General features: G+C 37.4%; 4 protein-coding genes across 7 annotated transcripts; all 4 read right to left on the bottom strand.

Moving 5' to 3' along the window:
- Positions 1 to 293: 293 nt before the first annotated feature.
- Positions 294 to 3,738, bottom strand: LOC117631471 (calmodulin-binding receptor-like cytoplasmic kinase 2). The gene is made up of 6 exons (XM_034364635.1): positions 3,364 to 3,738; positions 2,930 to 3,174; positions 2,524 to 2,692; positions 2,002 to 2,091; positions 1,390 to 1,685; positions 294 to 752 (listed from the first exon to the last, which is right to left on the bottom strand). Exons 1-6 carry the CDS (start codon positions 3,602 to 3,604, stop codon positions 432 to 434), a joined length of 1,362 nt encoding a protein of 453 aa, XP_034220526.1. The 5' UTR covers positions 3,605 to 3,738; the 3' UTR covers positions 294 to 431.
- Positions 3,739 to 4,109: 371 nt separating this feature from the next.
- On the bottom strand, positions 4,110 to 8,133 carry LOC117632825 (probable anion transporter 4, chloroplastic). 2 transcript variants are annotated; one of them, XM_034366417.1, is made up of 9 exons: positions 7,525 to 8,133; positions 6,832 to 7,058; positions 6,324 to 6,690; positions 6,020 to 6,064; positions 5,790 to 5,936; positions 5,298 to 5,435; positions 5,165 to 5,198; positions 4,863 to 5,042; positions 4,110 to 4,497 (listed from the first exon to the last, which is right to left on the bottom strand). In XM_034366417.1, the coding sequence occupies exons 1-9, from the start codon at positions 7,957 to 7,959 to the stop codon at positions 4,487 to 4,489; spliced, it is 1,584 nt and encodes a 527-aa protein (XP_034222308.1). In that variant the 5' UTR covers positions 7,960 to 8,133; the 3' UTR covers positions 4,110 to 4,486. The 2 variants fall into 2 exon arrangements, with proteins under 2 accessions (XP_034222308.1, XP_034222309.1); XM_034366418.1 differs by lacking the exon at positions 6,020 to 6,064.
- A 779-nt stretch (positions 8,134 to 8,912) lies between these two features.
- On the bottom strand, positions 8,913 to 11,189 carry LOC117633012 (acyl-coenzyme A thioesterase 13-like). Its single transcript, XM_034366670.1, has 3 exons — positions 10,938 to 11,189; positions 9,970 to 10,110; positions 8,913 to 9,381 (listed from the first exon to the last, which is right to left on the bottom strand). The coding sequence occupies exons 1-3, from the start codon at positions 11,127 to 11,129 to the stop codon at positions 9,235 to 9,237; spliced, it is 480 nt and encodes a 159-aa protein (XP_034222561.1). The 5' UTR covers positions 11,130 to 11,189; the 3' UTR covers positions 8,913 to 9,234.
- Positions 11,119 to 13,021, bottom strand: LOC117633010 (acyl-coenzyme A thioesterase 13-like). 3 transcript variants are annotated; one of them, XM_034366669.1, is made up of 4 exons: positions 12,746 to 13,021; positions 12,452 to 12,592; positions 11,837 to 11,985; positions 11,119 to 11,177 (listed from the first exon to the last, which is right to left on the bottom strand). In XM_034366669.1, exons 1-4 carry the CDS (start codon positions 12,941 to 12,943, stop codon positions 11,159 to 11,161), a joined length of 507 nt encoding a protein of 168 aa, XP_034222560.1. In that variant the 5' UTR covers positions 12,944 to 13,021; the 3' UTR covers positions 11,119 to 11,158. The 3 variants fall into 3 exon arrangements, with proteins under 3 accessions (XP_034222560.1, XP_034222558.1, XP_034222559.1); XM_034366667.1 differs by lacking the exon at positions 11,119 to 11,177 and adding an exon at positions 11,495 to 11,625; XM_034366668.1 differs by lacking the exon at positions 11,119 to 11,177 and adding an exon at positions 11,495 to 11,625 and having other exon boundaries at positions 12,764 to 13,021.
- Between the last annotated feature and the right edge of the window lie 450 nt (positions 13,022 to 13,471).

Below are 13,471 nucleotides of genomic sequence, written 5' to 3'. Positions count from 1 at the left end.
TGTTGATGTATTGTGAGATTCATTTGTGTGCGTTGGTAAACATAATCTATATATGCTAGTGGAAAGTTTTTTCTTTCCTTCTATGATCCGAGGTGAATAACTTTCCGAACACGAGTATAAACTCATTGCATGAAAGTTTTTTTACAGTTAAAAGAGGAAAGTGTTAGTATCATGTTTTGGTGTACTATGATAGCATAATGATATGATACAAATGTAAAAAGGGTTTTTTTCCAAAAGTTTGTGTTTGGGTTCTACATGTCCTCTCAAATGTTAAGATAGAAACAGACACTGAAAACATAAAATCTGATTGCCATTCAAATTCAATATTGAATAATTGGGTTTTGTACATAAGACTTTACATAGATCTAGTAATGCATGAACAAAAGAAAAAACAATGTGTGAGCAAAAAAATTCCTTTAAGTTCTTATTAGCTAGGCAGAGATAAACTTATAGCTATCGCCATCTTCAATCCCAAATGATGTCTGCCGAGTCTTCTTTGCATCTCTCACAGGAAAATTGGCAGAGTAGTGAGGTGTAGAAGAAGCAGAGAGGGCTTTTTCTCTGAAGTCCTTGCGAATTCCCCATAAGATTTCAGCACATTTTTGCATGGAGGGTCTTGACTGTCTTAAAGGTGCAAGGCACTGCTTAGCTAGCATGAGAATTTTCTCCAACGCCATGGTTGATGCTGGATTTCTCCGTAGCTTTGGATCCATGACGAGTATGGCGTCTCCTCGTTTCAACATTTGCATTGCCTGCAGATGAACATATTGTTAATTTATGGTTGACAATATAATGATCGGAAGCTTCTTTCTTTGATGCAATATTGTCATTTCATTAGTTTAAGGAAATTCATCAAAAAAGAACAATTAGTTTAAAGTAAAACTATTGGATGGTCTTATGCATTTGAAGCTAAACAACACTTGCATTTTCAATTTTCACTAGAATTATGAGTTTCCAATTTTGGAATATCCTGTGTCAGATATCCAACGTATGCTGAACATGGTTTGGCTGATGTTTGGTTCATAACACTTCATTATCCAATGTTTGTCTATAACACATGGGAACAGGCCATCTGAAGAGGAAGATGAAATGGGCAAATGCAACTATGGTGGTTTGATTTGATGAATGTCTCACGTGCAGCATAAGGAATAAGGTGGGTGTTACGAGAGCTAGACCGATGTGATCTGTCTTTATGATCTGCAGAAACATGTGATGAATGTCCAAAGTAAAGGAACTCCAGGCTCAGCAATGACTAACTAAGAATGTAAGGTGGAAATTTGGGCAATTTTTACTGCAAAGCAAGACACAAACCCAAAAAGACAGCTCGACAGATTTCCATTTTCATGTTCATTTACCGATCTCAGGATGTTTAAACACTTGTATTCTTACCCATCTTGTTGTTAATCTTTCATTGGCTGGCTTTTGTGGTTCGATGGGCCGTCTTCCTGTCATCAGTTCTACAAGCAAGACACCAAAGGAATAAACATCACTCTTTTCAGTGAGTTGATAAGTCTTCAGGTACTCGGGATCCAAGTATCCTGCTGTTCCTTTTATTTGAGTTGAAATGTGAGTTGCATTGGGGTCTGCTGACAATCGTGCAAACCCAAAGTCCGCCACTTTAGCCCGAAATTTCTCTGTGATGAGGATGTTTAATGATTTGATGTCTCGGTGGATTATCGGAGGATCTGTATCAAATACATGAGAGATTATAGGTTGTCAAATGCCATTACGATAATAAGAAATTATCACAAGGAGTTCTGTTCTTGACCAAGTTGTACACATGTTAAAACAGGCCTGCCTTCTGCTTATCTTGCTTTCCATAATAAATATGTGGGCTTCTACAATGAAGTCCATAAATTCAGATAAAATGGGGAGCAAGATGAAAAGCCCTCTGTAGCCATGCCTGAACTTATGTACTACAAGTATGAAGCTGCCTAACTTAGACTTTTGGAGGATAATTTGGCCCGAGTACGTACTTTGGACTGATAATTATGTACATACCTGTATACATGTGAAGATAGGTAACTGCATGAGCCACATCAATAGCAATGTCCAAACGTTCTCCGGCTTCAAGTCCATTTCCCAGTGTACCTTCATGAATAGATGACTGTTTTATCAACATGATTTTTATAGACTATATTTTTAGAACTTTCTCCTTCTAATGATATTCAGACTATCTAATGACCACAGCAATAGGAGAGAAATACAGAGCTTCCACATTGGGAAAGGTGTTCTGAGCTTCATGTAAAACCCAACCAGACAACTGAAAAAGCTAATTTTTTTCAACTGATGAATAAAGGAAACAGAACATTACCGATGATCCTTCACCAGTCATGGTAAGCAGAACTAGATATGATAGGTAGACATAATTTCTCATTCTAGTTTATTTATCTATCTCTTTTTGTTACATATTGTTAGATTTCCAGTTTCTCAATAGAAACTTACATATTCCACCTGAATTTATGTCTACCAGATACTTGGCTAACCCTCTAGAGTTTAATAACTAGTTTTCAAAAGACTTACCATCCAGATGTTCCCGAAGCGTTCCATTGCCAACATATTCAACCACTATAATCCGTTCGTCTCCATGCTCCAAATATCCATATAACCTTACCAAATTCAGATGTTCAATCATGGACAAGGTAAGTATCTCATTCTTGAACTCCAATGCTATGAGCTTGTCATATGTGGCCTGCACAAAATTTCAAGTCATTTTGCAAGAAAACAGCAAATGACATTAACTATTGTCCTAACCATGCTTTAGCAATTCCAAAGAATACTACCTGTTTCCAACAGTGATATCATTTACTCATCATATCAATGATTCTACTCATAAATTCTTTCAAGAAAAGGGAAGCTTAAGCAATACTATTATTGCAATAATCTGTATAAGGTACTATCACAATTATCGAGGCATATTTGTCTATACCTTCTTGGCACGCTTTACAGCAACAAGAGATCCATCTCCAAGCCTTCCCTTGTACACTGTTCCAAATGCACCCTCACCAATCTTATTCGCTGGAGAGAATTTTTCGGTTGCTTTGAAAATCTCTTCGTAAGAAAAATTCTTCGTCTCAATTACTCCACTCCGAGCACTTGACGAATTATTGGACTGAGAGAGCTTAAACTTTGATGAGCTCTTAGTGTCACTCCCTGTTGAAATATCAGTTGAAGCTGCAGGGTACAAGAAAATATCAATAAAATCAAAATCAATTCTCTCTGCATGATATTTGACTTTTGAAAGGACCCCACCACCCCACCAGCTAAACCATTCTATCCACTATATATAGCTATAGCATCTACCAACCAATCTGCAATATACATGATTATATCAGATTGATGCAGAACCAACATGAAACTTACAGGAAATCCCGCTGATTCGGGTATTAGTTCTTGCATCAATCATAGCAGCACCTTTTGGGATGGCCTCTCTTTGTCCAAAAAGAAGAATTTTGAAAACGCCAGCAACTTTCTTCACAGCAGCCTTCAGGGCAGCAAATCTCTGGTGCTTGGGTTTGTTGCTGTTGCCATCTTCATATTGGAAATTGGAAATTGGTTTTCTTCTGTTTGAGTGCAGATTATGAGGACTTGGTGTGTTCTTCATTTCCAGAACTTAAGAAGTAACTTTTGACCTACTGATGTGATATTGATCATTTGCTGGAATGTAACGAAATTGGCATTTGTGGGTTATATTCAGCCTTCTTGTATTTATGGATCTCACCTATAAATTTATTACATGTGTTTATGCATTGTGAGACTAATTCAAGCAATTAGACGTGATTCCATGTCTAATGAAAGACAACTCAGCAACAGTAATTTGAATTTTTAAACTTTGTATGATCCGGTCAGTGAAAGAATTTTATAAGGTAGCCCAAAAACAAAATTAAGAATATTTTTTTACCATTTGGTCAATATTGGACAGTATTTAATAGTCGGCAGTGGCACATCCTCAGCACAACTCAAGGGTGGGCCTAGAAGCCATTACTTCCAGAACGGAAAAACCCAGAAAGCCCAATGATTGATTTGAGCCATTTGAAATATTAATTTAAATTTGGATATCGGGTAAGAAAGAAAATGCTACTGTCAGTCTTTCTCGTAGAAGACAATGGGGGGGGAACTAACAAAATCTTTTAAACACAGAAAAAGAAGAGTGAATCCAGCATCACACCTCTGAAACACATTTATACATATCTTTTACAAAATTTGGTAAACAGAATCCCCATGTGCACCTGAAACAAACTGTTGATGCATCAGGAAGAGGAACACTAAAAAAAATCCACTGTACACATTTTGGATTGATACAAAGGACAAAAAGGGTATTTATCGATACAGAGGATGGCTTCCGACATTCTGTACCATTCCTCATGTCTGCCTTCCCACATTCTGTCCAATTCCATAAGTCTGCTCCATTAGTCACAGTTGAACAAGCATAACCAATATCATCGACAAGCGATATGATGTTGCCAGCACCAGCAGTCTTAGAATGTCATTCATGAGCTGTCAAGCAAAATTAATGCACAAACACAGGAATATAAAAATGTGTAATGCTTAAAAGGTACAAGTATAACAAAGCAATAACAAATTGATCATAGTTTATATCCCCATAGTTCCACCCATAAAATGGGTTCCATGAATTTGACCATATTCCAAAATCAAAGTATTTCCTTAAAATGTTGTTTAGAAAGCTAACATCTGGTGACTGAAAACTACATGAATGGTTTTTGCAAAGACAGTGTCATGTAACAGACATTAATCCTACAAAATCCAACTAAGAAAAGTTTAGAACCCTCCATAAAGGAAAAGGGGGTGGGGTCGGTAGGAATATTGAATTCAAACAATCAATCAAATACAATAATACTTACTAGGTTCATCAAAATTTACTCTCTCTCCAGTAGAAAATACGTTGTAGAAAAGGGCAGCAAGAACATATAAGAGTGATGTAAACAACAGAAATCCCTGGAAAGAACCCACAAGTTCAACAAAGAAACCAGCTCCAACGGTTCCCAAAATGGCAGCTAATGTTCCACCAGTATTTGAAATTCCTAACACAAAAACAAGGGGTTGATAATATATCGTACAAAGTTATAATATTAGTATTTCACTGATTTACACTACGCTCTCGAAGCATTTCATATATTGAAAATTTTATTCTAGTTTCCCATACCATGTAAAACACCAGAGTATTGTGGAGCGATTTCCTGGTTAAAAAAAGATATAAATAATTAAGACACAGAAAAAGTGAAGAATCAATTCTAAGTGTACTAACAGATATATAACTCAAATATCACTATGCCAACCTGAAGATTCACAAGAAAACCAGAGTGACTAAAAGATTTCAGCCCTACTGCTAAAGTAAGCCAAGCAGATGCAACTGCTGGACTTTTTGCTGTAGTTAAACCCACAAGAGCTATCCCAGGACCAAGGAAACCAATTGACTGCAGAGAAAGAACAAATATTCACATTCCATAAAGCATGACCAGAAATTAATTTCATATGGTATATATAGTTTCTTAAAAGAACAACTTTGACAGGGCTACTTCTTTTTTCTTTATGGTACTATCACAGAAGATGAGAAGAACTTTTGATCATACTAAATTTCCAGATTACAAGTATACAATATAATTTTTGCAAATAAGCTCAAACTAGGAAAGTTTCTTTCTCATCTATTCTATTGATTATCCAATTCCTATTTGAAGTGAGACCTTCAGATTATGGAGGACCATCAGCCTTTTAGTCGAAGGCTGCATTACAGTAGAACTAGTATATCAAATTTTATTTCTTAGACATACCTGCATGATCTTTCGAGTTAAAGTGACACTCATGCCATTCCGTATCATTATGTCTGACCACAACCCACCAATATATCCCATGATTGCCATGACAGTCCATGGAACGGCACTAAACCAAGCGGCTTGTCTGAGGTCAACATGATACACCTGTAGTAGTGAGTCATACATAAGCTACATAACCCTCACAATACAGAGCGGAAAAGAAACTATAGCTAGGTATTAGGCCTCACTGAGTTGAAGTAAATGGGCATCCAGGAAAGAAAAATGAAAAAACCCTGCACAATTTGAAAAAGTCAACAACAAAAAAAATGAGTTCGTGCAGACATATAATTTCCACACAAGGCTAAAATGTAAAAATGAGTTCGTGTAGACATATAATTTCCACACTAGGGTAAAATGTAAAAATGATCGGACACAAGAACTATCTAAAGAAAGTTTGCTCCCGCTTAGATGATGATATATTCAACACATGTAAGGGACAATAACAATACGATTCTCAGAGTAGAATAACCTGGCATGAGATATATGCATTACCCAGCTATGCATGGCATTTGCAATTATTAGGGACCAGGTTGGCAGTTTAGAAAGCAAGCGCCTGAAAGGAGGGATCACTTTGGTTGTCTTAGGTTTATTCTCTACCAAGAAGGACTTCTTCCGCTCATTCAATATGTACTCCAATTCATACTTTGATATCTGAGGATTTCGGTCAGGAGTACTTGATGTTGCAGATAACCATACCAAAACCCAAAGAAACCCGGATAAACCAAAAATCACAAATGGTCCGAATATACCACCTTGTGACATGAGGATTGGAGAAAGCATGAGTCCTACTGAACTTCCAAGCTGAAATCCAGCCATTGCAATCCCAACAGCCCTGGCTCGTTCAGTTTGAGGAAACCATCTGAAACAAAAAGTTCATACTTCGATTAACATCTTATCTTCACCTACTGTTAACCAAAAAATAACCTGTTCGGAAGCACATCTTGTATATTAATTAATGTAAATTGAAAATAAAGAAAGCAAGTTTGTAGGCCATCTTTACCTTGCTACCATGTTGTTCATGCAAGGAAGAGCCACTCCTTCTGCAATGCCGAGGAGAGCTCTCATAGCAAGGAGAGCCCATAGAGAAGTCTCTGCAGCCCATGGTGTCAGAAAGGTAGCTAAAGACCACAAAGCCACTCCCCAGGCCATGACTACCTTACCACCATAATAGTCCACAAGAGTCCCTCCAGCTATGGGAGATATGAGGTACCCCCAAAGGAAAGATGACTGCCATAAGTGATTTTTCCAATGAGTTTCAAGTACTTTAGACTATGTACTCTCATATAAATAAAAAATTTAGAGCAATTTTCTTGAAAACCCATGAGTCAAACTGTTTTAGCTAAAATAATAACACTGCTGAGCCTGACAGTACATTAAGTCGAAAGATTGAACATTTTCAGATATTTGAACAGCTTCTCCACTCCCCAATAAAATCAATCACCTATTATTTGTTAGATAATTTTTGGTCAACTCTTTGGTGATTAGAAGTCAACCTAAGCAAATTACTCATTTTGCAATTTTCATTTCTGTAACAAATTTATTTAAGAGATATGATCAGTCCCTCAACTGAAAGGCATTACAAAATTCAAACTTTCTGTGCTTCTAGATATCGTAAATTCGAAGAATTTTACTTCAACCAGAATTAAAAGAGATATACCAAACAGCTAAAAAAATATATAAGCAGCAAAATCACCTGAACAATACCAGCAAACGATCGGCTCCAACCGTTAGAGAGCGATAACGGTACAATCGCCACCGACATCACAACCCGGTCCGCGTTACAGAGAGCCAAAGCCAAAGCAAGCATCGCCACCACTTTGACCCTCTCGGAGGTGATGAACTCGGCGAAACTTGGCGCCTGAGCTTCGTTCTCGTCCGGAAACGAATCAAACTGAGCGTTTTTGGAAGAAAGCCCAACTCGGTGTGAGAGAGCGGTGCGGAACTCAGCCGAGTCATGCCGAAGTCGAGTTCTCAGCAGCGAGCTACCGGAAGAAACGTCTCGGAATCGGTTGTTTCGGTTCGTCGAGTCGAAGAAACGCGGAAAAGGTTGTAGCTTCGGCGTTTCGGGTATCGGAACGCTTCGGTCTCGAGAGAGAGTGAGATAAGAACTGCGGATTGCAGAGTTCATGGTGTGTGGCGCGACGGCAGAGAAAGTCACAGTCAGCAGAGGCCTGAGTGACGACGAAAATCGGGTGTAAAATGCTGTCCTGTTAAAATTACGGCGACTGCCCTCTTGTTTTGCTTAAAGTGCGTTAGGTGGGTCTGTAAATTTGGTGAAAGATAGAGGGTTAAGGTGTTCATTAATTTTGTATCGATGGCCGTTTCTCGTAATTATCAGCGTACAGTGGGTCCATTTCAGTTCAAATGGCATATTAGTACTGGTGTTTTCAGATAACGTGTTAATAGTTACACTTTTTTCTTTCATTTTTTCAATCCATCAAAGTTCGGAAGGGCTGCGGTGAAACTCACATGCATGATTCACGTGTATTATTGGGGTTTGAATTTAGTACCACATTATAGGCATGTGTTAATTTAACTAACACTCTATTGGTCTACTTGTCATGTGATTACCCGCAATTAGTTTTAACGAAAATTTTACTTTCTTTTTCGCCAAAACAAAAGTTTTGATGAAATATGATGATAAGGACGATAGATCAAATTTGTGGAGTGAGAACTTTGAATAGTTGACAGATTATTATAAATAAAAACTCTTAAATAGATACTTCTTTCACCCTTATTTCTTTTCATTATGAAATACAAAATGACTATTTTGAAGCGCTCATAATCTTTGTTATGTAATTAGTTTCATGTGTATTTTATAATTGAGGTCATTTTCTAATATTTTAAATGTTTCATCATTTTCTGCATTTTACTATATATATATATATATAGTACTTTTTCTTGTTATTATATAAATTATTTCTTTTATAATTAAAAAAATCCCTAATTGAAATGGGAATGGTCAGTTTTTCTATAGCAAACCATACGATTTGATTATGTTTCTTCATTTAAGTATTAGCAAGAATACAACTTTCGCATATTCATTAGAGCATTGAATTGAAGCATGGTTCACCATTAAACAAAACACAAATTAGGCAAGAGCTACCATTTACCCTCCCTATATAAAACATTAGAAAGTTTAGCATCCATGTCAATAGAAGGCCAACAAAGAATAATAAATACAATACAATGGGGAAGAATAGACCAATAATAACCAATTGGTCATTTGGTCTCTGTCCTTCCAAGGCCAGCAACTGCGCCGTGAATGTTAATCCATACCATTGTCAACATTCTGACTCTTTAATCAATAAAAAATAATCAACTATAAACAGAAAGCAATCCCAAAGGAGATTCAACCTTGTTCCCCCACCCCCCACAAGCGGTTCGTTTAATCCGGACATACTCAGAGTTTGCTAGAAGCTTGTGTACGAAACATTGAAAGTCTACCTTCAGCAATAATCTCACCAGTTGCTTTGTTTCTCACAAGTACCAATGTTCCAGTGCAACCTCCTCTTTGCCCTAACCTTTTTGAGATGATCTCTAACTCATCCTGCAATTTTGACATCAAGAGAGGTCATATGTTAATAGTCCTTTCGGGGCATCCACTAAAATTGGAACGATACAGAGTCAAATGTCATAGCAAGCCAGAAATCTTAAATGCAGATTTTATATCAAGAGAACATTTCAGCTCACCTCCCTTAATTGGTGGCGAGCATTGCTACCACATCAATGGCGGTTGGATGAGTTTAATTTTTGTGATTCTTGTAGCATGTGAATTAAATCACACTCATCCAATGTCAATTAATGTAGTGGTATGCTCACCGCCAATCAAGGGAGATCAAGGGAGATGAGTAAAAATGCTCTCTTATATCAAACACACATAACAACGAAGATCCAAAACACTAGAAACAGAGAAGAATAGCCAAGATATATCAGGTGCTATATGCATGGGAGTGATAACCACAATATTTTTTAGGATTGGTGACCATTTTAACAACCACATTCTGCAAATAAAAATATGAATGGACATATTTCTGATCAACTGAAGCCACATTTGATGTCAAAGAGAAAATCTGTTGGGGAGGCTTGCTTAAATGTCAAAGAGAAATGGGGATTTGAGGGGAAGGCTTTTGCTTACATCAAGCTTGGCAGTTGAGAGATGGGAGATAGACATATCCACTGAAACATTCATAGGTAGACCCTCAACAAAATCTACGGAAATACCGGCAACATCAACCAGGTTTGCAATTGCCCCACTGGCCAACTTCCCAGTTCTATCCTGCAAACAAATTAAAGAACCAAAATAAAATATTTGGCAAATAAAAATACCAATTGTACAGAAGTGTCCAACACAAAAATCAAAGCTGTTTGGTCGAGAGATCTCATAAGTTAAACATAGTTATACTAGGCACTTAGTTCAACTAAGTCTATGGCATGCTCAACCCACATTCAAGACCCGATTTCGGGCGGTGAAATGCATACACAAATCATCTTTCTTCAGGTGACCAGTGGCTGTTAAAGTGAGGTTTTCCGCTCCTTCCTAGTCTAGAATGATTAACACCTTATCATATTCGAAAGGGCAATGCAGAAGTTTAAGCTTCGCACCATGTCAAAATAATTCAGAACAAAAACTCAGCCATTATTGGAAGAGACCCAATAGTTAAAGAACACTAATTTGCTCTTATGGATAAAAGAGTGATTTCTCCCTACAAGCAAAAAAACAAAAATAAATAAGTCCAACTGGGCATAGGTTAAATTGTAAATTTGAAATTTGTCCTCAGATTGTAAGGAGAAATGATTGTTAATGCATAAAGTAGCTACAAGACGAGAACTTTTAATAGTTAAATATAACTCAAGGCAAATGGCGGAACAAATCTCCATACAACGTGAGTTACAACTTTCATGGAGTAACTAATTAAGGGAAATAATATCAAATTACCAACTAAAAATAATCAAGCTACAGCTGAAATTACCTAAATTTTTAAGTTAAAAACAAAAATTCTTCTCAAAATTTTGGGCTGAAATTAAAGAACCCATTTTCAATTTGAATTTTGAAGAAATTAATTCGAAAATGTACTTGCAAAAACAACCAAACGAGTGACTTACAGTGAGGCGGGGAGGGACTTTGAAAGAACAGACGATGAGTCCGGGTTCGACTCGGACGACTCGGTTGCCAGCAAGAGCGAAAGTGTCGTAGAAGCTCTTCCCTTCGCCCGCTTGCCGTTCTGGAACGGCGAGTCGCGACACGGCCTCGGACTCGTCCTGACTCAGCCCCAGAAACTTCTTCGCCCTCTCCATTTCTCCTTCGTCGTTCGGATCCGTCTCTCTCAAGACTCGCTCCAGACACTGGTAAATCAACGTCGCAATGTTAAGAGCATGCTGCTGGCTCGAAAATGACGGCACGTGATCGTTTACGTCTGAGGAATTATGGGTCTAGATTGCCAGTTCCAACCCATAGTTGCAATAGATTTGGATATTTGTGAACTCACTCATGGGCCACAACCCAACATTGTTTTGATTTTAAATTAGGGGTCCAACTCGGGTTGAGCCAATCCAGATATTTGAGTTGATACAAGCGATGTTAGCGAAAAAATGTTTATGAATAAATGATCTTAACCACTTGAATTATAAGTTCCGAATCATGAATTCAACTTGCTTTTTTAATCCCGACTGAATATGTTAGAAAAAGGTAAAAACATTCATGAATTTGAATATGACGTCATCCAGATTATTTCTTGATTTAAGTTGGGTAAGGGCCTTGTCAGCCTGAAGTACTTGCACTCCTCCTGTGTCACTGTTGCGCACAAGAGTGTGGAAACTTAATTTTGAGTAGAAATAACATTTTCTTTGAATTAAAGATTACAACATTTAGCGTCAAGTCACAAAAAGGCCAAATAAAGAAGAATCTGGGCCAATAACCTCGTCTCTGTCCTTCTAAGGCCAAAAATTGGACCATGCTTTTAATAAAAAAAACAATTAATTGCCGAAAGACAAAACAAACTCACAGTTTGGGAATGGGACCAACATGTGAACGAAACAATGAATGTCGACCTTCAGCTATAATTTCCCCAGTTGTTTTATTTCTCAAAATGACTATTGTTCCAGAACAACCTCCTACTCGTCCTACCATTCTTGAAGTTATCTCTAGCTCATCCTGCAATTTTACATTAAAAAGATAATCATATGTTATAAGTCTCTTCTCGGACATCTGGCAAAATTAGAACGATACAAAGATCATATGCACGTGATAGATACACCACACATACGTGACAAGTAATTATGGTAAATCCCACAACTAGAAACACAAAATAATAGCCCAGATGAAATACAAAATTATGAAGCCCGCTGGGGTCAGCTTAAATAACTAGAGTGGTTGGAGAAATGGGTTAGAATTAGGAGAAATTCTAGGGTTCGAATCAGGTCAAGCATACGACCACACACACACTCTCTCGTCCTAACCATTTGAGTGTGTTGCCGTATACGCAAAGTGCACACAAGAACTGGTGCCTCTCAATTTTGCAAGTAAAAAGGGAAAAAAAACTAAAGGAGAAATTTCTAATCAGTTTAAACCGGACATGTATCAAAAAGAAATGGGGACTGGAGTGGAAAGCTTTACTTACATGAAGTTTGGCTGTTGACATGTAGGAGATGGAAATGTCCACAGAAACATTCATAGAGAGGCCTGGAACATAAGCTACGGCAGCACCAACTATATCAACAAGGTTTGCAATTGCACCATTAGCCAAATTTCCACTTCTATCCTGCGAACAATTTAAAACTCTCTCATATTAAACAAAAATCTTTTCAATAGCCAAGTTAATTAATGAACCTAACCTATAAAGATTTATTATAAAATTAAAAAAAAAAAATTGTAAGGGCTTGTTGGTCAAGTGATTAATTTCGAGAAGACTCACGGTGAGACGGGGAGGGACCTTGAAAGAACAGACGACGAGTACTCCGGATTCGACTCGGTCCAGTCGGATGCCTCGAAGAGCGAAAGCATCGTAGAAGCTCGACTCGCCGTATCGGGTAGCTGGAATGACGAGTTGCGAGACGGACTCTGACTCGTCCTGGGTCAGCTCCAGAGACTTGTTCACCTTCCTCATCTCCATATTTGCTTTCCCACCTACCTACCGAACCTTCGCTCGGATCCAAAACTGAAAGAATCAGCCCGACAGGGTAGACTGGCATTAAAGTGAAAAGTGCCTTACCGTAGACAATGTCAACTTAGACATATAAAAAGCCGCGTGATGCATACCCAAAATAATATTCATAAATAATGGATAATAAAATAATAATAATCTGAGAGAAAGAACCAGCATTGCTTCGACCATTATAAAATGAGAGATTCATTATTATACCCAATGTATGTGCCTAAATTATAAAAATATCATATATAAAATTGACTTTAGAAACACACCCAAAACTCATTTACAACGTAATAAAGAGGCTTTTAACTTCTAATAAATTACAAAATTGCCATCAATTTCTTAAAACAAGTTCAACCCCAAAATCTCATAAAAATACACAAAACACTCAATAGGATATCAAAGTAATTTAATAATTAATATTAAATTCAATAGGGCTAGCTGTCAATTTTTGAGTTTTTTTTGGGTTTGTTTATAGAAATTCAATGGTGT

Source organism: Prunus dulcis, chromosome 6, assembly GCF_902201215.1.
Source record: "Prunus dulcis chromosome 6, ALMONDv2, whole genome shotgun sequence".
Taxonomy (NCBI): domain Eukaryota; kingdom Viridiplantae; phylum Streptophyta; class Magnoliopsida; order Rosales; family Rosaceae; genus Prunus; species Prunus dulcis.
Note: the sequence above shows the minus strand (reverse complement) of the source record. Positions and strands in the feature narration are given on the sequence as shown.